This window comes from Xiphias gladius, chromosome 22, assembly GCF_016859285.1.
Source record: "Xiphias gladius isolate SHS-SW01 ecotype Sanya breed wild chromosome 22, ASM1685928v1, whole genome shotgun sequence".
Lineage (NCBI taxonomy): Eukaryota > Metazoa > Chordata > Actinopteri > Istiophoriformes > Xiphiidae > Xiphias > Xiphias gladius.
The window spans coordinates 24,721,759-24,748,985 of record NC_053421.1 but is presented as its reverse complement, the minus strand read 5'-3'; the positions used below and the strand labels follow the sequence as shown (position 1 = coordinate 24,748,985).

At 44.9% G+C, this 27,227-nt stretch overlaps 2 protein-coding genes across 4 annotated transcripts; one reads left to right on the top strand and one right to left on the bottom strand.

Annotated features, from left to right (window-relative positions):
* Window positions 1-330: 330 nt before the first annotated feature.
* On the top strand, window positions 331-19,319 carry notchl (notch receptor, like). Of its 3 annotated transcripts, XM_040117880.1 has the most exons (12): window positions 6,139-7,377; window positions 8,583-8,727; window positions 9,553-9,885; window positions 11,182-11,402; window positions 11,960-12,284; window positions 13,034-13,209; window positions 13,726-13,787; window positions 14,191-14,314; window positions 15,865-15,962; window positions 16,104-16,435; window positions 17,355-17,772; window positions 19,052-19,319. In XM_040117880.1, the coding sequence occupies exons 1-12, from the start codon at window positions 7,326-7,328 to the stop codon at window positions 19,070-19,072; spliced, it is 2,307 nt and encodes a 768-aa protein (XP_039973814.1). In that variant the 5' UTR covers window positions 6,139-7,325; the 3' UTR covers window positions 19,073-19,319. The 3 variants fall into 3 exon arrangements, 2 of the variants coding, with proteins under 2 accessions (XP_039973814.1, XP_039973813.1); XM_040117879.1 differs by lacking the exon at window positions 19,052-19,319 and having other exon boundaries at window positions 6,140-7,377; window positions 17,355-18,545; XR_005706417.1 differs by lacking the exons at window positions 8,583-8,727; window positions 11,182-11,402; window positions 11,960-12,284; ... (5 more) ...; window positions 17,355-17,772; window positions 19,052-19,319 and adding exons at window positions 331-536; window positions 1,845-1,952; window positions 2,492-2,641; window positions 3,659-4,294 and having other exon boundaries at window positions 5,215-7,377; window positions 9,553-9,646.
* Window positions 19,320-20,967: 1,648 nt separating this feature from the next.
* Window positions 20,968-22,317, bottom strand: LOC120784444 (transcription factor HES-2-like). Its single transcript, XM_040118282.1, has 3 exons — window positions 22,185-22,317; window positions 21,905-21,991; window positions 20,968-21,798 (listed from the first exon to the last, which is right to left on the bottom strand). Exons 1-3 carry the CDS (start codon window positions 22,227-22,229, stop codon window positions 21,286-21,288), a joined length of 645 nt encoding a protein of 214 aa, XP_039974216.1. The 5' UTR covers window positions 22,230-22,317; the 3' UTR covers window positions 20,968-21,285.
* Window positions 22,318-27,227: the final 4,910 nt, after the last annotated feature.

Sequence of the window (27,227 nt, the reverse complement as noted above, 5' to 3'; positions counted from 1 at the left end):
TATTATGATACACCAGGGCCATTTCTCTGCAAAATTTGTACTTTTACTTTGTACACGTTCACTACATTTTGCTGATGATACTTCTGTATTTTCACTTAAGTAGGATTTTGAGTACAGAAATTGAACTTGTAATGGAGTGTTTTTATATTTTTGTATTGCTACATGTATATGTATGTACTTCTTCCACCAATGACAAAAAAAAAAAAATATTATTAGTGGTAGTGGTAGTGGTAGTGGTAATAGTAGGAGTAGTAGTAGAAGTATTCATGAGTGACTGACAAGAAACTTGCTGATTTCTGGCTTGGAAGCCAGTGCGCATGCTCAGACATGGCAGCTGCCTGTGCGAGCCTCCTCAGACCCGACGCCTTAGGATATGTGCGAAAAGAAGAAGCCGAGCTGGAAGCTGAGCTGACACGCGTTGGGCTTGACAACGCCAGAGCCGCGATGGAGTAAACAGCCGGCTGCGGGGAAACCCTGCGATCTGATCTGGATGGAACCGACGGGTCTACGAGACGTGTTCAAATGTATAACGCTCTGTAAGCGAACACCTAAAATATGTGTCGTCTCGAGGGGGGGTTTGTCGTAGTTTAGCCTGCACGAAGAGTAACTAGGAATTAGCTACACGTACGGTCAGTGAAATATCTATTTTGACCGCAGTTCCAGCCTTCCTCACTTACCTTTTCGACGAATGTCAGGCCCCCCTGCAACGCCTACGTCTACGTAGGGTACGATAAACATCTGGACAAACATCCAAGTCGAGCTCACATGGCTTTGTTGTCCACCGTTTAAAAAAAAAAAAAAATGATAATAATGATGAACAGTGTTTTTAGATTTGTCTAAAGGTGTAAATACGACGCCGAAGTCAGCTAACGATTCGGCCGTTAAGGGAAACTTAAGCAACTATATTGAGAGGGGAAACCCACTTTCAGATTTGTGAAACCAAAAAAAAAACTAAAACAAAAATCAAAAGTCAGTTTCACGGTCTCCTAGATCATCCAGAACACATCGGATCAGGTTTGGCAGATTGAAAACCACTCTACTTAGACTTTTCAAATCTGGTCCAGATAATTCCAGAGAAGCTAAAGGCATGTTTCAGATCTGTGAGACCCCCCCCCCCCCCCCATATAAACCACATCAGACCAGGCCTAGGTCAAAAAACCACTATGCTTAGACTTGTCGAGTCTGTACTAGATTACCATCAAGACAATTTTTTAGCTTTTTCATAGTTATATACGGTGTTTTAAACAGTCTTTACACTCTCCTTGCTAATCCAGTTCAGATTTGACAAGTCTAAGTCCAGTGGATTTTGATCTAGACCTGGCCCAGTGTTGTCTGGTCGGGCAAAAAGCAAATGAAATCGCCCTTTGTTTTCTGTTTTCCCAAATAGAAACAAGGGTTTCATGGATCTGAAACAGTGTTTTAAACGGTCACAGGAGTCTCCTTGTTAGTCAAGTCCAGGCTTGAGTGTAAGTGCAAGTGTGGCGTTCTCACGCTAGACCTGGTCTGTCGCCTGGATGGAGAAAATGCAGTGAAATCTCCTTTTTGTTGTGCTTTCGTGAATAAAGAAGGGATTACGTAAATCTGAAGGTGGGTTTCAAAATCTTTAACTACGATGTCTAACACCCTTTCACAACAGTTAGTATTGTAAAAAAAAAAATTGCCGACTCAGGTTTCCCTTAACTTTGCCCTCAACTGCCAAATCGGAAGCTAACTTCAGCGTCGCGGTCTAAATGGATGAGCAGTCTGAATGCTAATCACTGAATCCAAAAAGGCATGCTGGTGTTTTTCTTGATGCGCAAGGCTCCGACAACCTGTTTTTTTTTTTTTTTTTTTTTAATGTTTAGCCATTGCAGCAATGGAGGATGTTGGTCTCTTCCCCAAACCCACCAATGACCCCCCAGTTCACAGACCCGCAGTCACTGAGACTTTTGGGCTGCACCACATCCCAGCAGGTGGGTATGGGCTCAGAGCTCACCACGGCGGCACTCTGAGTGTGTGATGCTTTTTGAAGATACACAGCAGTTATCCACATGTCCCAACAACAAAGCTGGATTTCAAACCGGGCTAAGAGGGCAACCGCTAACGGGCCCAAGGCCCCCAGGGGCCCCGAAATCCATAACTTTTGACTTTACATAATTTGATTAGTCACATTTTTTTTTTTTTTACAAATTTGCACCACTAGAGTAAAATACCCAAAAAACCCAAATACTCACATTTGAGAAGCGACTATCAGTGAATTTTTTACTTTTTTTTTTTTTTTTTTTGCTTAAAGAAGGACTCAAATGATTAATCAATTAATTTTCTGTCAGTTGCCTAATCTATTAATCAACTTTTCATTTCAACCTTAACATACTTTTGGTATCTGCGTGACCAGGGAATTTATGAAAGTGCCCAGTTTAGTTGAGGTTCACCGGGGTCCAACCACAAAGTTTTGCTCCGGGAGGTTAATCCGGCCATGCTCAACAAGATGCCCGTGTGCTGTTCTGTCTAGATCATCTACATGTCTCTGGTGCAAGCAGGAAATCCGACATGGATAAAGATGGACCGTCCAAGAAAAGGTCCCACTCGGTGATAATAGCAGAGCCGCAGACGATTCCCCAGTTTCCGTCACAGAACCCGGTGCCTCCTGGTACTGACACTAGTAAGTAACAGTGTGGTGAAGTCCTGTGACCCTGTAACTGCAACAACTACATCAAATTTTAAGAGGGTCAGACTAAATGATTTCATACTATTTTAGCTGTCATAGTTGAAATTGTTGTGACATAAAACCAGTAGTGGAAGAAGTACTCAAGCCTTTTACTTAAGTAAAAGTAGCTAAACCACACTGTAGAAATACAAGTAAAATTACAAAGTAAGTGTTACTTGAGTAAAAGTACCCAAAGCATCAAAATATACTTAAATTACCAAAAGTACTACGATAATCAGATTTGGATTGTTTATCTGAATCTGCTAAGTAACTGGTAACTAAAGTTATCAAATAAATGTAGTGTAAGTGAAAAGTAATGCTCACGTGAAGTACAAATGCCTCAAAATTGTACTTAGGTACAGTACTTGGGTAAATGTACATAGTTACTTACCACCAGTGCATATAACTGTAACCAAGTGGAGCTAGACGCAGAACTTTTTGAATGCTTGCTCATATCCTGTTAAGGCCAAATTCTTGCTCTTTCCATGTACATATATATAAATCCAAAATCCATAAATTCATAAAGTATGAATCTAACATTAATCTGGATCTGGATACTCTTTATCGTATATTTTTGACCGGCATTTCAAAATCTAAACGTTGCTCCTGTTTCCCTCACTTTCTTCCCACTTTTCTCTTGTTCTATATACAGCTAGATTACATGTGAATATTTCAAAAAAAAAAAAAAAAAAGTTTGAAATTTGCTTAAGTTTGTCAAAGTTTAGGTAAAATGAGCGGGTTTGGTGTAGCCGGTGACATGTGTTAACTAGAGCTGGAAATAACATCGCTCAGTCTTTCTCAGAAATGAATTCTGACATTACCGGAATATACTGTATAAATTAGTTTACATAACCAGGGAAGTTAGGGATTTGAAAAGGCTGCGTTTGATAAGTGAGAAATGTAAATTGTGATAGAGCCTTTGTAGTTCAAACCAATAATCAATCCAGCTGTTTTTTGTTATTTTTTTTACAGCGCTTCTTAATATAGCTGCTAAAAACGGAAGCACTAATTTTGATAAAGCAGGAGCGTCCCGAAAAACACCCAAAGACAAAATCGCAGACCCATCAAAGTGGAAGCAAAACAAGCAGAAACAGCTGAGGATGGAGGGAAAAGCATACTTGAGCAAACGCAAAAAAGACGGCGAGATTGTGACGAAACAGCCAAGAGCAATGGGACCGCGGTGCACCTCGAATGCATGCAAAAAGGCATCGAACCGGCTTTGCAATGAAATCAACGAAGACGCCAGGAAGAAGGTGTTTGACGAGTTCTGGCAGCACATGAACTGGGCTCAGAGGAAACTGTATGTAGCAGGACAGGTTGACCGTGACCCCGTGGAAAGATCTCGAGCGGCGGGCTCGCAGTCGAGAAGATCGGTTTCCCTCCGCTACCACTTGAAGGTGGATGGCAAAAGGACTCAAGTATGTAAAAACATGTTCCTGTCCACTCTGGGGGTGGGAGAGTGGTCTGTGCTCAACTGGGCACAGAGAGGAGCAACAAAAAAGAGCGACGCAAACAATTACAGTTTAGAAAAGAGGCAGGCTGTCCCTCAGTGCCCACAGCAGAATCCTGCTCCCTCTGCAGTCAGTAATACTGTGGAAGTCAATCAGGGTGAGTGTCGTTTTTTTTTTTTTTTTTAATACTTTTTCAGCTACTCTTTAAACTTGGTTGCAGGGCAGAATCAGTCAGCTGATTTATCGATTAGTCGAGCGAGACGACAGTTTTTGTTAATGGATTTATTGCCGTGATTGATCAATTTAAAAAATGCCAAGCATTTGCTGGTTCTAGCTCCTCCGGTTCGATGATCACCTGCTTTGCTCTGGTTTCTGTCATTTCAATTGTAAATTGAATGCCTTTGGCTTTATAACTGCTGGTTGGAAGAAACAAACACTTTCGAGATGTCACCTAAGGCTCTGGGAAATTGTAAAATGCATTTTTCGCTATTTTCCTTGAATTTTAAGAGTAAACTATTAGTCAGTTAGAGAAATAACTGATAGATTGATTGATAATGAACATAAGGAAACCCTTACTTGCTGCCCTTCTTAGCAGCGAGCCAATGTTATAATGTTAGAACTTGCATCGTCGGTCTGCTAAGGTCACACATTAGCGAAAGGCCATATTTTTTGCTGTAACGCTTCAGTGTACCACAGTAATGTTTCAGGCATGTTAAATAGGGCTGATATTAGCTTAGTCAATAAGTAACAAGGCGTATCGGCTCAGCAATGCCAAACTAGAGTTGAGGCAGTTTAAAACCGTGTCACAATTACGTCCAAAAGAGAGCACTGACGAGTAAAATGACCAACTCAATATGTATCTTGGTGACAAAATAAAAAATCTCATAAAATAATAAAAAAAATCTCATGAATCCGTATCCAGATTTTGGGTTTTATGGGTTTATGTTACTCCAAATAAACTACTCAATTAAATAGCAAGTATATCGTTATTGGATATTTAAACTCCCACATATGGATAAAAAAATCCAGTATTAGTGGGGCTATAGTGTTAATGACATTTCCTTGTTTTTTTTGCAGAAGAAGTGGATGCTGATGACAAAAACAGGGCACAAGAACCAGAGGGGCCAGCCACAAAGAAATCCAGAGTTGCCAAGCCCCTAACGTGGAAGCAAAATCGACAGAAGCAACTTAGAATGGAGGGCAAACCTTACGTTAGCAAACGAAAGAAAGATGGCATGACCATAACTAAAGCTCAGAGGACAATGGGACCCAGATGCACGTCCAGTGCTTGCAAAAGGGCCTCCAACCGCTTCTGTGCTGACTTCAGTGAGGAAACGAGGAGCGACCTATTTACTAGTTTCTGGCAGTGCATGAACTGGTCTCAGAGGAAGACCTATGTGGCCGGACTAGTTGACTGCGACCCGGTGGAAAGAAGCCGAGCACCGTGGACTCAATCGAGAAGATCGGTCTCGATGCGATATCATTTGATAGCCAACGGTGACAGAAAGCAAGTTTGCAAAAAGATGTTTCTCTCCACTTTGGGGATTGGAGAGTGGTCGGTGCTTAACTGGGCACAAAATGCATCACAGCAGGGGAATTCAGAGGAAAACACCAAGAAGCAAACGCAGAGGAAGTCCCGTAAAGCCTCAGAGCATGTAGTCCTGAAGGAGTTCCTGGAGAGTTTACCTAAAGTGCCCTCCTACTGTTGCGGGACGTCCATCTCCAAGCTGTATCTGGAGCCAGTCTTCTCAAACATGTCAGAGGTGTACAGGCACTACTACAACCACTGCCTGGAGAAGAAGACAACGCCGCTCTCCCGCCAGGTTTTCTGTGCTGTATTTAAAAAGATGGATTTGGGATTGTGCGACCCCAAAAGGGATCAAGGTTGCACCTTTGGTGCGACGGGAAACTTGTTTAATGAGCTTTGGGAGGAATACTGCATGGAAAGAGGAGCTCCAGGGCCACAACCAGAGAAAGTGGGTTAACCAGTAGAAAGGAGTTCACTGATATGTTAATATCTGTTGTGTATGACTCCATTACAAATAACATCATCATATACACATTATGGAAGGTTTGATTCCAAGGCTTTGCCAAAACGACTGTACTTGATGATCTGGATTATATCCTGTTAAGCGTAGACAGTGGTCGCTTCCTCCAAGCTCACACTGTCTGAAGCAACCCGGTTGTCTTTATGCAGGTGATCAATTGTTTCACTTAAGTGGAATTTGTTAGGCACCACACGCATTTTGTTTTTGTGATGGAGAAGTCCATGTTGTTCCTTAAAATGTCAGTTCTTTTGAGAATCTCTGTCAGCGATCATTCGATGTCAAGACTAAAAGAAAAAGCGTTTTAAAAGGGCAAAAAAAAAAAAAAGGAAGGAAACATATGAATCTCAGAATCTACTGTTTTGAATTTTCAAAGCATCTGAAAGGACTCAAAACACTACAAACTGCTCAAGTTATTTCTTTTTATTTATTTCCCTCTGTGCTTGACAAAGAGCCATTTGGGCCCAAACTGCCCAATTCTTCTGTGACTTAAATAAGAATCAGTTAACAGAAGCACTTCACAGAGTCCTGTCAGAGGCAGAGCCTTCACGGTCGACTTTTTTTGGACTCAGCAGCTCGACAAAACAGATGTGTGTTTGAAAGGGTCAAATTTAAACTTACGCTGTCCCCTCATACAGTCAAGCTTTTTACCCGCTACAAAATAACGGCTCTTCCAACGGCTCACATATCCCATACTGTTTTGTTTTTTGTTTTTTTCAAATTTGAGTCACAGTAAGGACTACAATTTCACACACACACAAACACATGCATGAACGGTCATCGCCCTACTATTCTTCTCCACACAGTGGCAGGAAGTTGTCCAGATATCCGCAGGGCCTCTGAAAAAAAAAGAAAAAAAAAAGAAAAAGAAAAGAGGAAGTGAACAGTGTGGTTTGGGTGGTGTTAGAAGGTGTTGGTGGTGGTGACGGTGGTGATGGAATTGGTCAACTTAACTCAGAGTTAACCGTTGATTGTGAGCAGCAGGACTGTAGCTGCACCACAGGGCTACTGATTTACAACAGCTGAAAACGCTGCTAGTCACGGCTGAGCTTCCGCGGACCAGAGGCAGGTTTACCAAACAGCTGGACTGGACTGCCAAGAGAAGAAAAGCCCCGCAGCTGCTGACCTGGACGGCTCCCGGAGATGGTGGCTCTGAGGATGTTTCTTCTGCTGGGACTGAGCTGGACGTGTCGAGGTGAGTGAGCCAATCTATTCCCGACACTTGTCTTTCTTTTATACATACATGAAACGTGCCACTTGTTCGAAGTGCAGCCAGACGCCAGAAGCTGAATCTTATGACCAGTTTGAAAACAAGGCGTCCGCTCACTAAACTGCAATAAATTAATTACTATTATTTTTATGGACTTTTTGAGGTAGCTTAAGTCCTTGTGGTTTACAATAAAATATAAGTTGTTCGCACTAAATTCCAGTATTCTTGTAAATAACTTTTTCTCCCAACGCATTGTGGATTGTAAATTTTGCGTTTTTTCATAGTACGTGTCTTTTTTAATGTTCTTTTATAGACAAAATGAAAAATCTATTTCGCCTAACAGTTTCATTTATATTAACAGCTTAATATCCTTACTGACATTGTTTTAATATTAATACTTGTTACAATTATATTTATATAAAAATAAGCCAGCACAGTTTTATTCCTCCTGAATCAGGAAGTCCCTCTTTGCTGATCAAGTTAAACAAACGTGTTAAGCACTTACCATGTCTAATTTCAGCTCTATTGTCCATGTTTTTTTTTTTTTTTTCGGCTTTGACTTTATGGTCCCGCACACACCTGCCAATCCCATTGTCCAGCTCCATCACATTCCTCATTGCCATGGTGACAACCTTTGACCTTTATCAAGTCCCCAGCCCACTCCATTTCCTGTTGCTATTCGCTTCTCCTGGAAACTTCCTGTTTATGTCAGCCCCATTTCCTGTTCCCTTTAACGGTCCGTATCATGACCCTCCTTCTATGGCTTGACCTGCATTGTTATGAATAGAATAGCTAATGGTCTGAAACAATGAGTGGTCTGAATATGTGGGTGAGCTGGTCCTGCGATTAAAAACACTTGGAAACTGTGAAAACCGTTTGCATGGTCAGTTAAATTACCGTATAATGTCGGATTCAAGGGGGATTAAAAAGAAGTGCAAGTCCTTCTGAAACAATGCACATTTTGCTTTATTTGCTAAGCCGATTGTACATGTGTATGTGGAAGTGATGCAAAGACGTCGCCTTTGACATATCTCAGTGCTGACACAATTTACCTGCTGTTTAAATGAGATATAAGTGGACGATTAATTCAATTATTACATTTTAACTGTTGAAAAAGTCAACAATTTATGTGAGACGTGCACAAATGGCACTTTTTTTTTTTTTGCACAAATCTGTGTTTGTCTTCACAGCTGCTTCTGGTGATCCATGGGGTCAGTGCCCAATCATCAGAAAGTGTAAAGACAAGTTCGGCGACGGGTCATGTGACAGAGAATGTATGGAGCCAGAGTGTCTCAGAGATGGCTTCGACTGTCTGAATGACAGGGGCCACTGCAAGTAAAACACCTTTGTTGTCATCTCCATAGGACTTCAAGTCATAGAACAGTTACAAACGCGTTTCCAGCTTAATAGTGAATTTTGTGAATTAAAACAAAGTTTTCATTGGCTCATCCGAGCCAGTTAGGGTTGTCCTTTTGAATTGTTGTATGCTAGTTAATCCTTTTTTTGCTTATTTGTATTAATACTGGTATTGGAATCTTTTTTTTTCCATAAATTACTTAAGGTTTAAGGATGTTTTCATATGCAAGAGACACTGGGTCAGAAAACCAGATAACAGGCAACTTAGGAGATAACTGTTGTTATTGTTGTTATTATTATTATCATTATTATTAAGAATAATTATTATTATTAGTACACTTGTGCCGAGGAGAAGTACTAAATACTAAAAAGTTTTCTCGGGCACCAGTGTTTAGGCAACATAATGATACAGTATCTATAAAAGTGCAATAAACAATTTAAACAATTGAAAACACGAATAGAACATGAAACACACAACATTAAAATCTGAATTCTTGTAGTTGATTTGAGGCTGTGCATGAAAGGAGGAGCAGTGGACTTTCCATAGAGTCACCTAATGGCAGTATGAAACAAACTTCCTTCATAGTCCCGTGCACGTGTACTGACATGTCTTCTACTGAGACCGAAAGTTCATTCCCGACCTTGGAAATGGCAGTTGGACAGCCAAATATCACATCTCACATTCTCCGTTTAAAGCTTCGGGAGAAAGGAAGCTAGTGAGTAAACCTTAAATCAAGATTCTGTTGTCTAATAATTCTGTATCTTTCTTTATATCCTTTCATCCCTCCCCTCCATGGCTCTCAGTCCAGACCACATCAAGTATTGCCGCGATCACTACGCAGACTCCCACTGTGGCCAGGGATGCAACAGCGCCCCCTGTGGATGGGATGGCAGCGACTGCTTCACACACCAGAGCCCTGTATGGGCTAAAGGCACCCTGGTCCTTCACGCTAACATCCCACAACAACGTGGCACCTTCTCCAACAGCTCGCTGCTCTGGGCGCTCAGCGTCCTCCTCCAGTCACCCCTCAAACTGAGAGGGTCCTACCCCCTCGCCAACAACAGGAAATTGTTCGACTTTGACCCTCAGCAGCTCACCGACCTGCTGGCTCAGGCAACACCGGCTGACTCAAATGGGTACGTGCTGACAGAAATGGTAGTGGCATTACGATTAGTCGTGTCAAAAATAATGAGTGTAGTTGTACTTCATTCAACCTTTATTTGTCTGGGTAAGGCGCATTTTACAAGCGAGACCAGGCCAAGAAGGCAACTTCAACAGATTTTGACAAAACAGATAAATCAATACTTATCTAGACTGATAATAATACTAAAATGAGGCTACAAGTAGGCGAAGAATGGAGATATTTAACAATGCATTCATTTACTGTAGAATTTGCAGTAGTTTGAATTCTCCCGGAGAAATCAGATTCATTAATTTAAATTCCTTTTTGCAGACTATTCCAAGTTGTTGTGATCTGAGATAACCACTGCAAAATGAACTAAAATATACCAATGGTTCAGTTGGCGTATGGACAGAGAAAGCCAGCTAACTCTGGTATACAGAGCAGACATTACAGATTTGTGGTTTTGATTTGGTTACAGATCTCTACATTCTGTGATAAACAGAGTCTAACATGCGGAGACACTGTGCAAATTACCATAAATCACGAACCTATAAAAAGATGGCAGTGACCGGCCTTCTCCTAGTTTTTAAAAGACAAACAGAACTAGTGTCTAAAATAAAAACCTACATTTCAGTCTTATATTTTTCATAGGGTTTTCACCGTGTTGCTTAAAAGAAAGACATTCATCAGAGTAAACTTCTGCTGTCCTCCCCTGAGCTGTAACAATATCCACATTGTCGATAGGCTTCCTTCTAGCATTAGGAAATATCATCAACTTACTATTGTCTCCATTCACGAGAGTTAATTGAGCTGAGACGGCCAAATATTAAAGGCAGACTGCAGTTTATGAATTGCATCTGGGAGACAAGAGCCACAACTGCACAAAACCCCATCTTCTGCATAACAGTTAGTTTTGGATCCATGCTCGTTAACACCTAAATCGTTTATGTAAAGAAAAATAAAAGTAGGCCAAACACAGAACCTTGGGGAACTCCGTTAAGTAGAGCAAGCCAGACTGAACTGAACACAATGATTAGCAGGGATACCGATATGAATATCGATATCCATGTGTGTCCATTTTTGCAGCAAGTTGTCTCAGAATTATGTTTTGCTGATTTTTTGTTTGTTTGTTTGTTCGGTAAGACAATGTAACTTTTTGCTAATGGCAGATGTCCAAAATCAGTCTTTTTACATTAGTGCACGTTCTAGATTTGAGAAAGTTGCGGATTTTAATCGACAAACATGAAGCTGGCCTCGAAAGTGACGTACTTGCTCTCTCCTACTGTTTCCTTCTCTCTCTCTTTCCTAGCTCCCTCCTTTTCCTCCAAGTGGACAACAGGCCATGCTCCCGTTCACCCTCTACCTGTTTCCCCTATGCCACCGAGGCCGCCAGTTTCCTACGTGCTGTAATGTTACTGAAGCCTACCTCATTCCCCATCCTCCCAGAGCTGAAAGCCATCATCGGTATTAGAGGTGTTCGAGAGGAGATAGGAAGCAGAGAGGAGGAAACGCCGAAAAAGGAAGTCAAAAGTAGGCTCACATGTCCTGTCTCCCGCACACAAACACACACACGAGCATCCAGCTTTGAATTTCATCCAAACAAAACACTATAAAACACCTTTCCGTTTCCAGCGTGTAGATGTGTTGGTCACTGCCGCAGGTTTTTCAGTTTTGTTCACACATTTCGCCTCTCAGATATAGAAAGGTTTGTACAAGTCAAAATGACAAATATGGACGTCTGGTCGAAAATGACTCTTTTTAAAAAGGCAAAGTCGCTCACCTAGGTGAGAATAATGATATTGCCGGGGTTATGGGTAGAAGTGCTGTGTTTCGCTCACCAAACCAGTGGGCTGGTTTATTGCACAAGATTAAAAATGGTCATTTTTAAGTTAAGATTGCACGTACTTTTGTTTAGGCAAGATTTGGGGAGGTTGTGTTTTAGCCAAAGGCGAAAGTACAGGGATTCATTATAAGAGATAGCTCCTATCTTATCCTTTGTCTTTTCAGATTATGTACCCCTGCACAGAACAGCCTAAATATCAGAAATTTAGTCCTCACACTGAGATACTTTTTATTTTTTTTCAAAGAGTCGAACCCTGTGTGGCTATGGGCCGTGGTTGCCATAGCAATAGGCCTGCTGCTGTTGCTGCCCCTGGTGGTGTTCCTGGTGGTGAGGAGGGTGAGGCAGCAGCGGGCGGAGAGGGAGGGCAGTAACAGGGTGAAACACCGGTCTACAGTCATCGACAACGACGGCAAAGCCAAGTCCTGGACTACGCACGCAGCCCACACAGAGCAACGGGTCAGATCCAGCAGGGAAAAAGACAAGATCAGCTTGAGGAAAAAGAAGAAAGCCAAGGAAGCAGAGAAAAAGAGGAGGAGGGAACCGCTGGGCGAGGACGCCATTCGAATGCGGTGAGATGTTTTGACAGGATGTTTTGTCTGCTGGAGGAATGATGTCATGCAGACAAATATAGTTTATCCTAAAACAAGCGAGAGTTCATCCTGTTTATTTATTACGAAGACTGAATGTCGCCTTTTGTCCTGGATCACTTCTCTGCTTTATATTTATCTATTCACATCGCGTTTCCCAACTTTGCAGCAGCAGGTGAACAGTAGCTGCTGAACAGAGAAAGTACCCTTAAACTTTTTTACTTATCAATGTAAGATTTTAAACCTGCAACCGTACAAGCAAAAGGCCAGTTCTCTACCCTTTTGTCCAGGAGAGCTGTGACACCATGTTAACCTGTCTGTTATGGTGAACATTCATGCTTAAATGATTCATTTTGATTAAGTGATTAGACAGAAAATTCAGCCTCAACAATTGTGACTGCTGACTTGTCCTTTGTAAAACAATGACACATATCATGTAACCGCAACAGTCCCAGTTTGATTGCAGCCGGGAACCTTTGTCTCATGTCACCACCACCCTCTTTCCCCATTTGCACTGAAGCGATAATGTCTTTATTCCCGGCACATTTCGGGGCCCATGTTAACTTTCTTAAAATCTACCACGCTGTGCGTGATTTTACAAAAACAAACCCTTGTGTTTCGGTGTAGTCTGAATATGTCTGAGTAAAAAGACAGGAAAAGGGAGGGAAGAGACCACAGGGCCAGAGCACTTTCTTAATGTGTAACATTAAAAACTGTGCTTTTGTTTTCAGGCCTCTCAAAAGGGACCAGGACATAGGAAGTGACACAGACTTCACCCAGAGTTCAATGGAAGACATCAATGCGAGATGCTCCAGACGACAGGAGGACACCTCCATCTGCGACCACAGGACCCAGGAGCAAAAACACTTCCGAGCTGGACCCTCACAGTCCCGCAGACCCATACAACGTAGGGGTTTTCAGTTATTAATTGATTCATTTACTCACTTACTCACTCACACATTCCTGGCTCCTAAAACTTTTTTTCCTCTGGCCATTGACTTAACATTCGACGCATTTTAAACCAGTCTCGATGTGTTTGCTAAGTGGTCATGGTGAAACTCCGAGGGAAACTCCGAGCTATTTTGATGATAGAATAATTGTTTCAGTCATTTTTTTAGGCAGAAAATGAAACCACGTAACATGTCACCACATATGACACAGTCTGAAATTCAGCCTGTATTTACTGTCAAACAACTTCAATAAATGTACAAGGATTAACCAAGAAGTTCATGGAGACACTACACTCATATACGTGGTGTAAGACGCTGAGTAAAACAGGATTCACACGGACATACTTTGCAGTACACAGTTACAGTCTGACACATGAACGACTGCATGTAAACTATACATATCCTTCCATGCATGGTATTTGTGCATGTGTCGAAAACCTTACATCCTTAAATGATTTCTTGTTCTCCCTTAGCTCCACCTAGAGGATGGGAGAGAAGCGCCATGCCTCCTCCCCTGCTCAGTCCTCCCCAGCAGGTCTGTTCTCTATTTCTGTCTTTGTTTCAGGGTTAATTTTATTTTGTCCGTGTTGTGAAGGAGTCAGCGTGATGAGGGACGTACAATTACCGTTGCCCCTGTATTCATTTGATTTCTCTCCCATCTCTGTATGTAAATGAGGACATTGTTCATGGTTTTATAACTTAGATTCATTTATCTGACTGATTCTCTCTTTGCTTGTCCTGATTATTTTGTTGTTGTTTGCTTGCTCTTGCTTAGTCTCTTTGGTTTCATATCGTTTGTGTTTTTTTTATTGTTCCATTTTAGAACAACTAATATGTTTGTTTAGCGCTTAATTGATTTTGTTTGTATAGACTGTGTTATATATGTGTGTATGTATTACATGAGGTTCATATTCTTCACGGCTTGTTTGTCTTTGCAGTCAGCAGAGTGGTGTGGCCCAGACGGGTCTGTGGTTCTGATCCGAGCCGTGCGTAGCGGGCTGGACAGAGTGGTTTTGGAGCTGCTGCGAGCAGGAGTACCAGTTAACAACACTGATCATACTGGTAATGCATCCCTGTCAAAGCTACTCATATTAGCTTGATACCTGAAAGTCCGACTCAACCACAAACCTCACTCATTCAGTATTTGCATGTAATTCTTGGTGCCTGTTTTCACCCCCTTGAACAATATGAATGCCAGGAGCTGCAGCTAATGCTCTTTAAATTACGGTTCCCAATAAAACAAACTTTACACTATTTTATGAGACAAGTAGGCTGAAACAGTAATGAAGAATTATGTGCAAATGCAGTTCCATCTTTGCCTGTGCAGTTCACTATAAGATCCAACCATTTTCCTGCAAGGGTTGTGTCATCACCGGGGTCTGGAGCACAGACCGGCAAATTCTGCTTTAACCCCTTCATGCATGAATTGGTTGACAAAAAGGAGGATTTTTGTAAATGCTTTTTTTAATTCAAATCCACGGCCAGCTAACGGCTCCGCTAAGCTATATTGAGCTACAGTAAATGCTAACACCAGCCGGCTGACATGCTCACAGTGACGAGACTAACAAGGTATTATGTTTATCATGTTCAGCATCTTAGCTTAGCATGTTAGCATGCTAGCATTTGCTCATTACCAAAACTAATGTTTCGCCGTTATAGCTTTTCCAGGTATTCGGTCATGAACCAGAGTATCGGACGAATTCAAATTTCGAGGTGATGATGGCGCAAGAGGAAAAGTTAAGGGATCACCAAAGTTACTACAATTCACCCTAAGGGGGACATGAATATCTGTAGCATATTTCATCGCAATCCGTCCAGGAGTTTCTGAGAAATTAGACAGAAAGTCAGGGGATTACCAGAGTCCAGCAGGCCTCATATTCTCTGGACGATGGATGTCAGCACAAACTTTGATGGCAGTTCGTCCAATGGTTGTTGAGAGATTTCAGGCCAAACTGACAGAACTAACATTGCCATCCCTCGAGCCACACCACTAGCACGGCTGATGAAAATGTCCCAGTTTCAGCTGTTCGCATGTCACGTTTGAATGCATGAAGAGGTTAAAGCTCACCTCGGAGACAAAAACTACATGTATGGCTCATGAGCAAGGCATTATTTTCTGACACCTGTACACTGAGGGGTTGAGTAACTGCTGTAACTTACCCCGTCTCTCCCACATCCTCTTTTTGTGTCCCTCCTCTCCCGTCCTGTCTTCTTCCCTCCATGGCTTCCACCTCTTCCTCTCTCTCCTTCTCCAGCTCCCCTGCTGCCCTCCTCTGACTCAGAACAAAGTTAATATGCTATAGAGTTCAAACTACGATGGCTCGATGGACATATTAACTTTAAGGCTCATCCTTCTTCCTCTTGCTTTTGCTCTCTGTTGGACCTCTGTCTTTCTGTCTCTCTCTTTCTACACCTCCTGCGTTTTCTGTGTTTATGTCCCACCTCTGTCATCTCTTTGTCACCTCAGCTGAAGCAGTTCATCTCCACGTCCCTTCCCTTCATTCTCCCCCTCTTCACCATCTGGGCTGGACTCTGTTGTGTAATGGTTGTTCATTGGCTGACTTACTCCCTCCCTTCTTCCCCCTCACCTCCACTCACACTGTCTCTCTCAGGGAGATCAGCCCTGCACTGGGCATGCTCAGTAAACCACCTCTCCCTAACAAGGACCCTCATACGCTATGGGGCTGCCGTGGACCTGCAAGACAACAAGGTAAGCTCTGAAGGTTTCTTCATGCTATTAGTATTAAGAGGGATTGGGCAAACTGCCACAACACTATTGTAAGAGAGACTGGATCAAGTATCTTTCAAACATCTCAGTAGAATGTTCTATTCACGATTATGTCTCTGACAGGGCGAAACACCGCTCTTCCTCTCTGCCCTCCACGGTTGCTATGACACTGCCAGACTTCTCCTCCTCCACGGCGCCAACCTTGAACTGCATGATCGGCGGGGACGTCGACCGATCGACGTGGCCCGAGAGGGCATGCGCCACCAGGTCCTGGAACTCCTCCTGGCGCACCAAATTCAGAGAGGGCCTGTTCCCATCGACTCCGCCAACGACATGTTGTGGGAGGAGCGCGCTCTGATGTACTCGCCGTGGGTCGGTTCACAAGGCCTGCCTGGAAGAAGTGCCTCCTTCTCTGGGATTGTAGGGCATCGAGATATGACCCCGCCACCGCAAAAGTAAGGTTTCACAAATATAATGCGCACGCAGACAGCAATGTGTGTTTCCTCATTGGCCTCCAGTCGACGTGCATCCGGAGGAGTACATCACAAGTTTACAATTACAGCTGCAACAGTTAGTTGATTAGGCGATTAGTCCGTCGACAGAAAAATAATCGGGAGATATTTGATAATCAGTTGATCATTCATGTCATTTTTCAAGCAGAAATGTTCAACTTTCGCCAGTTCCAGCTCGTCAGTTGTGAGGATTTGCGGCTTGTCTTTGTCATACGCAATAGTGAAATGGATATCGCTGGATTCTCTGGTCGAACAAAACAAGGAATTTGATGGGTTTTAGGAAACTGTGAACGGCCCTTTTAGGTATTTTCTGACGTTTGTATAGGTCAAAAAATTAATCGAGGGAAAAAAAAAAGCCAGATCAATCAATAATGAAAATAGTGGTTAGTAACCGAATTCACAGTGTGAGCAGAGTGGATCATGAGAATTTGCTCAGAATGACCACACTGGGTTGTTTTTCACATCTTAGCCAATGTTAGGTAAACATTCTTTAATAATCTTTGTTTGCCGTTGTCATCAAACATTTTCACACACTTGTGTGTGAAATAAGGGGGTATGTATTTTGTGCTATGAAAAAAATCAGTGGCTACTGCTTTTCAGAGCAGAACAAACAAACTCTTAAGAAGGAAATTTAAAGGGTTGCTTTACAAAATCAGGCAACATCTAAATGTTTGCCTTTAAAGTATCCTATTATAAAAATCAACTTCATGCTACATGTAAACTCATTGAGATGATTAAAAAACAACCTCAACATTGTAAAATTGTATTTGATTGGATAAAATGTGTGAAGCCACCACTACTTTGCTCGCCTCTCTGTTAATGGATCCAGTCTAACATCGTGTTGACCTTCTTGTCTTGCCAGTGATTGGTCGATGAATAGAGTGCAGTACCCCTCCCCTCAGAATTGGCGACCACAGCTCAACCAATCAGCAACTGCGCTGGTCCCTCCAAGAGTGATGGGCCGCTCCCCTCGGCCAATCAGCACCTTACAGGAGGTGACCTCAGAAGACGAGGACCGTGACAGGCACCAGGAGGTCCCCAGAGCTGCAACACCTCACTTCCTGTCACCCCAGCCGGCCCCTCGGCAGCGTTCCTTTTCCTGCACCCAGCATGCATTGCAGCGTCGCTCCAGTGCCCACCAGCCAGAGCCCAATTATATCATTGTGACAGACAGAACAGCCAATGAGCCCATAGAAAGAGTAATGGTTTCACCTCCCACAGATGTTGCCGCCCAATCAGTTGTAAATGGTGAAAATCCCAGTAGAGCAGAACAAGCAGCGGTAAGTTTAACAAACACTGAGCAGAAATCTAGAGGTGAGAGGTCAAACAACACTGCTGACTCCACACAAACGGCCTTGTAGAGAAGAGGCTCAGGCCATGAAATTTCAGCTGCCTTTCCATTCAGCCCATAGCAATAGCACTATACACACAACAGGGCGTGAATACGATGATTTACAGTGGTTTGATACAGCTACGTTGACAGAGAGGCACTGAGTGTTACTTTGGCATCGGGCCTAATAATCTTAACCTCGACGCAGGGCAGGAGGCTTACAAGCTGGCCCACAGCTGGAAGCAGTCCAACCTTGATTTAGTGTCCTCTTTGGGGTTAATGATTGTCCAGTATGCATCTGTCGGGTGTCCGCTGACAGATGTGCTTGTTAGATTACTTATTTGCTACGTTCCTGTCAAATTGATACAGAGCAGCACTCGGAGATGTTCCAGCCCAGACCACCCACCCCAGTTTTCACTCAGCCTTGCCTAAATTATTATTATTGTATTTCTTACTAGGGAGGGGGATAAGGTTATTTGTAAGTTTTCTTTTACGTGGCACAGTCAAATAGGTAAGAGAACATGTGACCGACAGGAACGCCAGTCAAACCAGTGACGAATGTGGAAGTCAGTCTGAAACTGAACCATAGTGTATTCACATTGTCTTTGTCCTATAACAGGCTGCATTCTGATTATTGCAAGGATGTCTGAGGATTAATGATAAAAAATTAAATAAAAAAAAAAAAAACTATGTGCATCGTTGCACAAAGATGTCAGAATCCTGTTGATGCATGCAATAAAGTGACTTTTCATACGAATAATACAGATTTTTTATTTTATTTTCCAATCCATTTACATCATAGTCAGTGTGATTGTGCACCCAGCTTGCCCTCTATTATGAATCAGAATGACGAAACCTAAAATCTCGTGATTTACCAACTTCTTTTGTTTTTCGTCTATATCAACAAAACCAATGTACAACGATCAAGCGTCACATCTTGAACAGAAGGAAGTGGAATTTCATATGAGAAAATTTTTTTCAAAATAGATAAAATGAATCCTACCAAAATACTCCAAGACCTCGACAATTGAATTAAACAAGCCTAAAGAATAATAGATACATTTTCAATTTTCGCCACACATCCTGACTGAAGCTGTTTTAATAATTCGGAGGTCAGTCAGAGGTTGAACAGATATCAACGTGTTATATGGCCAAGAAATTTGTTTTATGATTTTATTAGGGTGACATTATGGCTTCAATAATACTAGGGGTAGACTGTCTTCTTGCAGATGATCAACCTGCCCTGGTGAGCTTCACTGGGAGCCCGAAGCAAAGGAAGATTCCAGCCTCCAATAAAACCCAGTGCCACTGAAAATGGAAGCGAGGTGGTGCAGCTGCTGCCTCCGCTGAATGTCATGACTCAGTAATGGTGAGCTGATAGAAAAGGGTCCCGGCAACCTGACCCGAGAGGTCTCAGAGTCTCAAAAGTTAAAAAAACCCCTTTCGGCCGTCGACTCCCGGTCCTCTGCCGGTGATCCATCAAACACAGGCTTGTGGCAGCTGACTTTTACACCCTGTCTGCGGTGATCGAGTCCCGGGCCGGCAGCCGCTGACACGCGTGTGTGGGATTCCTTGTCGAGGTCGTCCGAAAATGTTTGGGTCGTCTGTAAGTAAAAAGATGATCCGTTATCTGTAGACAGACTGATCCTCGATGTTAGTGTGCAGACTTAAAAACTTAAAAACTAAAGTGATTGATTTTGGGGGCAACGTTTACAAAACAGAAAATAAAATAGACAAACGCTGTATGTAGGTTTTTTTTCCCCTCGGTTACATCTGGAACCTTTTGAACTAGATAAGATTTCAGGTATTCAAACAGACAGGACTGAACTTTTCCCAACAGTCCACTTTAGTTAAGTTTAAGCATTGTTTCCAAAATGCATTCCACTAATTACACATTAAAGGCTGTAAAACATTTTATATTGTATGAAATCTTCTCTCTGTGGCTTTTAAAGTCTCTCTAGCTTGTAAAGATATTAAAACATAACACTATTTTACTTTTTTTTCAAACATCTTGCATGTAAGTCCTGCTTAACCCTGACTTCTTGGGGGGGGTCACATTCTGGGGTCACTCCGAGTTGTGGGATATAGGAAATCTGTTTTTCCACCGAGCACATTACACATATTTCCAATGTGCACAATCACATCAAAATTAAATATTACAGAGCTCTTGTTTTTCTAATTTTAAACACATTTTGTTGTTGTTGTTTGTTTGTTTGTTTGTTTGTTTGTTTGTTTGAACACTTACACTTACAAGTTGTGAAATACACAGGACTGGAGGCAAAGTGGACCTAAAATATCTTCCACTAAGCTGTAAACCGCATGAATCGACTGTGGCTGTGGGCAGAGATTCGATGCACGCTGGCGCCTGCAAGGTGGGATTCGGGCGCTTTTCGGATAAAGACGAAAGTGATCTGATCACAGGAATGTGAAACAAAAAACGAGTTGAGTTGAATAAAAAGAAACCAAGCAGATGAAACCAAAAAACAAAAATGTGCGTCTCGAGCCCGGATGAAGTTCAGGCGAGATTTTACGCACTAGATTCCTTCCTCGTCCCCGGCTCCTCGTGGGAAAAGGGGGAAATGCAGCGGCATTTACAACTTTACCACCCGTTAGAACTGACACGGGCGACACGGGAGGGAGACACCTCCCGCGTTCCCACGCGCGTTCACCTGCGATTGAGGTGCCGATGGGTCGCAGACTGAAGGAAGAGACGCGCGGCATGAACGGCTCTTTAAAACGGATGCAACTCGATGATTGGAGCGCGTGCAGTTGGCAGCTTTTACGCACTCCGGGAAAAAAAAAAACGCACTCTCTCTGCAGTAAAATGATGACTTTGTCCAGAACGGTGATTGTTATTCTCAATAAAATCGCTATTTAAAGGGGTAAAACATTCTGTCACTCAATGCCGGTGTAAAAGCGGGAAGATGTGGTATTACGCACGGGAATGGCACTTTTTACGCACGGCTTCAACTCCTTACCGGTGTGAAACCATTCATTTAGCTCAAATTTGACGACGAATCTGGCTTCTGTCAGTCGGGGTCACCGCGTGGTGCCTCTCGTCGTCACGTGCGGCAGCACCTACGGTCCACACGCAGGCTCCCTAGGACACGTGCCAGCGAGCAGTCAGCGAACACATACGCGTTGCTTAGTGATTTCTCCTTTTGTTTATTTACAGATGACAAATAAAATAAATTAAGGTGCAAAAATACTCCATAAATGACACAATGATGACGAGTTGGCCTGTGTAGGCAGTAGCAGCACTCGACGTGATCATAATAAATTTACAGTATCTACAAATTTACCAGAATTTACAGAAAAGCATGAGGCCCGTGTTCAATACATTGCACTGATAATGTCCCTGCAGAAAGAAAAAACGAACAAAACATGCTGTTGTGTGAATATTAATCAGCACGTTGGAGTCATTCAAAGTTCAGTTTCCTTTTCTTAAGTAACTGCGTGGTGATCAGGGCCAGGGCCTCCACAAAGACTGGCTGACCGGCTGGCCTTGGGACCGGCTCTGTTTGCTCGCTCTACTCGCCGCCTTGTGTGGCTGCTGGGGAGTCGTGGGAGAGCGATGGGCCTCTCCTCGGGTCTGGGCACAGCTGGCCAGACTTAAATCGGGCGTGCGCATTCCCTGTCCGGACCTGTTCACCAGCATCCGCAGAAGAGACCTGGACGACTTCCTGAGAAGCAGAGAGCTGGCGGAGGAACGGGCCTCGGGTCTCCGCTGGACGCCTGCAGAGCCGGAGACCGAGCGGTCAAAGCGAGCGGCAAAAGATGCATGCAGTGCCGCTCCGAGCCACAGGCCTTTCCCCTCGGGTCCCAGGAACTGAGCAGCTCTCTGCAGGCAGGCGGAGAAGCCGTCCTGGTAGGAGTGCTTCTGGCCCCTCGTCCGGTCTCCCTCGGCGGTGTTCTGGAGGAAGAGGACCGTGTGTTCGAGTATCTCGGCCTTCTCCACTCTGCGCTGAGTCTCCCCCTAGGACACAAACAGAGTCAATGAGCCGCTTCTCACAGCCCCCACCGAAATGCCTTCAGTCTTGCCGGGTGGACCGACTGACCACCCAGAGCCATGTGGCCTTTACCTGTCGCTGTAGCAGAAGAGTCTTCAGGCTCTCCAGGCTGCGGTTCATTCTCTCTCGTCGACGTCTCTCCATCTGAGGTTTGAGACTCTACGGGAGACAGGAACGAGACAATATAACCAGTGCATCAGATGGGACGCTGTTTCAGTCCATTCCAAACCCATGCTTATGTCCCACATTCAGAGCGACGCGCATGTCAGCACAGACACTACGGTTCAGACACCGTCTAACGGGGTAAATGTTGATCTGTAATATTCCATGAGGGCACAGGTGATACGAGTACCTTCTTTTGGGCCTTTGCGTCCTCTGAATCCTGGAGCAGCTTCATGATTGTAGTCCAAGAGCTATGCGGCGGTGGCCTCGGCTGTGTCGCTCCGTCGGTCAGGGCCGAATGTGGCCACGCAGGCTTCGGCGAGGGGCTTTAAGCAGCAGGTGGGCGTAACCTTGGTCTCCTCCCACCACCCCGAGCTCAGGCTTCATCCCACCCCCGGTCACGATACTCAGTCCTGCGAAAGTTGTTAATGTCCCTTGAACGTTCGACATTGCTTCTCTGTCGTGTGTTTTCTTGTCCTGTAGTTTGAGGGTCCGCCGCAGTTTGGCGGTAATATTGTTAGAACATTACACACAAAATGGAGGATGTAAAAAAATATATATTTATATTTTATTGATTTTGTCCTTCCAGTTGTTTTTTCTTAACTCTCTACTTCAAACACACCCATTTGACACTAATCCGAAGGTGAATGCAGACTGAATGGCGCGCCAAATCGGACCCTTCGCTAATCCGCAGCCACGTGCGGCCGCACGGCCGGGTGTGAGCCGCACGCGCCCGTGAGAGGCGTTATCAGCTCGTGGGACGCTCATTTTACACATGCGAGGGAAAGCGACAAGCATCCGCCAAAACAGCGTGAAGCTCAGACAAATGACCCCGGAGGGGGGGGGGGCATTCCATTATTATGGACGCCGAAACGAGAGGTGTCGGGTTTCAGGCTTCCCCCAGGGCCGACAGCGACCAGAAAAAGAGCGTTGGGCAGCAACAAAAAGAGGTGAGAACGAAAACATCACGAAGAACAGGTCGTTGGCTGATCCGCTGATGACCGGGGCACGCATAGGGACGACGTTAGGGCGTGCGTAAAATCCCTTCTCTCCTGCAAAGCTCTGTAAAACTGTTTTCCCTTTGGCCTGGGATGTGAAACACAACCAGGTAGAAGCACGAGAGCGCAACTCGGCTGACCGATCATTTCATTCAAAACCCGTTTGGTAATCTACAAAGGCCCGGCAAAAAAAAAAAAAGCCAGCTGAACATGGCACCTGAGTGTCTTGCGTAAAATTACCTTTTACGCGCGGCTCTGCAAATACCCGTGAAAGGATGACAGTTGAGACCAAACGGCGACGGAGTGTGCGTGTGTGTGCGTGTGTGTGTGTGTGTCTCAGAGGTCGTTTGGAGAGGCCAGCGCGTGGGAACCCCAAAATCCAGCTCCCCTCCAAACACTCTTTGTTATGACGCGTCGATTCTAACAGGTAATAGAGAGTGTGAACCGAGCTCCCCGCTCGGTTTTTCCCCATGAGAGAGAGTTGGAGCGGCCACTCCCACGACTGCCCGAACTCGTGGTCGGAGGTTTGTTGCCAACGCGCATCTCACACCCGTCGAACCCAACGGACCCAGCTTGCGCCGTTCTCAGACGCTCAACCGAGAGATCTCTCTCACGGCCGAGCGGCATCAAAAGGCGGCCCGTTGTTTGTCAAGGGACAAACGAATGTGTTTAGTTACACTATTAAAACAAAACGACAACGTTTTTTACTTTATTTTATTTTATTTTTTAACTCTTGTCACAACCTGCATCGATTATTCGGAATGCCTCAAAGGTGTGCGCGTGGGAACCGGAGCGCCGCCTGTCGCCCGAGCTCACCCCGCGAATGAAGTATCGGTTTTGACAGGTAATAAAGTGGGCGTGAGACCTCCCGGATCCACGTCCTCCGTGATGAGAACGAGCCGGAGGACCCTGTCCCACCGTCGCACTTATTTGCCCGCACGTCGCCGTGTCAGACGGCAAACGCGCATCCACTAAACCCCCGTTTGTTTATTGATTGATTGGTTGATTGGTGGCCATTCGGTTTGGAAACGCGTGACCATTTGTAGAAGTTTAGTATGGCGGTTCCCAACCTGGGGGGGGGGGGGGCGTCCCCTCCCCAGTGTCTCAACAGAAATCTGAGGAAAGAAGAATTTGTGTATTATTCTCTATTACGCTTTGGGACTCCTCCTTGTGGTGCCCGAACAGTTACTTAAATTAAACCCTCTGAGGGGGTTCGAGGGGGGGGGGGGTCGCCCCGCCGAGACCGCTGACGACTCACAGGTACCGGAAACATGACAAAGGGGGCTCCAGTCGGACGCTAGTGGTTCGCGAGCAGAAAACGGCCGGGCTTCCGCTGCGTTCAGTCTGAACAACAGGTTGCGTTTCGTAATCCTACATTCCCACGAGGAAAATCTTAATCCGCGAAGCCGCGAGAGGGGTCTCTCCGACAAATGTCGCGGATGGAAAAGTAGGACGTGGCCCTGTGACATGTAGTGAAGAAAAGCATAAACATGACATGGAAGTACTCGAAGTACAAGTACTTCAAAATTGCTCTAGCAGTTCCTGACTAAGTCTAATTAGTTGCTCTCTACCCACCGCCATTCTTTCCAAACCTCATTTGTCCATCGCGTGATCTGGAAAACACGGTGTCGTTACCCGATGATCACCTTTTACTGATGAGGTCTTTTTTTCACAGATTTGCGCTGCACACCGGCAGGAGGCCGTCTGTCTGTCCTGTTTTGACCCTATGAACCCTGAAATTCATGACCCCCCCCCCGTCCTCCATCGCCTCCACAGACACGTGCGGCGGCTCCGGCGGCACGCGACCCCGCCACGCCTCGAGCCAGTAAGCGCGCCAGCTGGTGAAAAAGCCTCGCAACTGACCGGCTTGACCACAAAACACAATTTATGATAGAGATCGGGGATTTTTTATTTATTTATCATTATTTTACTGTTGCTATCATCACGGGGGGGGTTAGCATCCCGCGGGATTCGCCGTTGGAGAGAGCTCCTCCGCCATCGTCACTCTGGCACGCGTCAACGAGCCTAGATCAAGACGCGCACGGCCCAGATATCCCGGGAAGACTTCACGGAGAGGGGTCGAAAGTCCGAAAGTGCGAAGGGGCCGCCAATCCACACACCAACGCTATCTTCGCCGAAGGTCACGCGCGCAGCCCGCGGGTGGTCCTGGGAGGGATCCGAGTCCCGCTGGGTTTCGTTCCGATCTCCGGTCAGCGGCCGTCTCTGAACACCCGCGGGCGCCGGCTACGCGCGTTCCGCGAGCCTGGTGGAGCCACAAGGAACCGCGACACCACGACAAGAGCCGCGTCTCTGTATGGGGACATTTTTTTTTATTATTTTTTTTTGGAGGGAGCTACAATCCCAATGAGCTCTACGCACGCATTTGTGTAAAAGAAGAGGAATGACTGGGCAAGCCCGGTGCGTAATTTGCATTTGTGTGGCAAGGGTGTGTAAGTGTGTGTGTGTGTGTGTGGGGGGGGGGCTGAAAGCGCCACAGTCCCCCACACACTTCCTTTCAGGGCGTACTAATTCCAACAGACAATAAAAGTGCAAATGGGGTTTCTCTTTTCCTTTTCCCACGAGAAAGAGCCAGAAAACGGTCTCCCGTGCCGCGTCGCTCCATCACCCAGTGATGTAAAAGCCTTGACGTGCAGGTGTAGAAAAGTTAAAAAAAAAAGAATGACTATTAATACGATTTCAATAAAGTTTTGAGTTTAAAAAAAAAAATAGCTGTATCAAACCTCAACAGTGTGGCTTCCTCTACAGTTTGTACCTACGTCGGAGTAAAGTTTCAGCCCAGGTAGACAGACTCTTACCCATGAACACGTGACCACATCATTTATTTTTCGTTCTGCTCACAAATGACCTCGGACTCTCCGGACCAAAAGCGTCTGGCGCGGCTTCGAACGGGGCCGCGGGAGGCGTCCAGGCGCGTGTTTGCCCCCCCGTGGGGCGACGCCGGCCACGCGCAGAAAACAAATGGTAAATAAAATCAAACGTGAGCTAATAATACGAGAAATTATTAGAAAAAAAAAAATTGCACAACATTTACAGTAGCAATATATTTATGGTCAGGCGTCTTGTGGGACCAGAACAGGTGAATGGAAACGTAGAGTACCAGGGCTACATTCTGCATGTAAATATGGTTAAAATAGGTTTTTTTTGTGGTAAATCTTTTGCACAGACTGCTCTGGGCTCTATTATCCCCCTTTTCTTTTTTTCTTTTGTCTCGGTTTAGGCTTCTCAGGCCGAGTGAATCACGTGTGAACGGGGGCCGCGTTTGCTGTCTTTGAAGTGAGGACTGCTACCGAACTCTTTCACCTCGACCTCCGGACTTCACACCCGGAGGATGTCGCCCCCGCTGGAAGCCCTGCCCCTCGACACCTCGGACCCGAGCCGCGAGGGGGCCGTCAAAGGGCAGCCCGCACAAAAGGCCGGCGGTTTTCGCATGTAAGCTTCAAAAAAAGGATCACCGACACCGTGCCATTCCATTCTAAGAAATGCTTTTATTTTTCTTGTATAAAAAAAGAATACTGCTCACCATAGGGAGACATCCAGAATAAATTAGTGTGCAAAATAGACAAGGTATATAATTAAGGAGAATACAAGTTGTATAGTACACAGAGCCACAGGTGTCATTCATGCCAGCAGACATCATGGCACACAGGTGAAGGTGAGGTGCTGCGTGGGGCTCTCCCAGCCTCGAACCCCTCTGAGGTCCCACACCTGGAAAATGCGACGGACGGACACTCAATCATTACCCAGTCGGGACAGCATGTGAAGCAGGTGGTGGTTCTGGGCAGTGTGCGGCAGACGCTTCAGCTCCGTGGTACTCACCTCTACACTGGCTCTCCAGCACAGCAGCAGTCCCTGCCGGACAGCCGCGCTCTCTCCGCGCGACCCGGCTCGCGTCTGTCTCAGTCTGGGAGAGTCCCTGCGCCTGTCAGCGGAGTAAATGGCTGCCCCCGCTGACTCAGCTCATTCGCAGGGCGTTAAACAAGAGTAGTGAGTCAAGCCGATCACACATACAGCACATGTACAAATGAGATTTTTACATTATTTACAGGCTTTCGAGGTTGCGGGCCAATACCAACACTGTTATGAGTTATCAAAGACCATTGTTCGCGAGACTACAATGCAGATATTCTGTAAGGAACAATACAGGTGGCCCCGGTGAATATTAATCAGTTGTCAGAGTCATTAAAAGTTCGGTCTCAGGGGTCAGTGCCTGATGA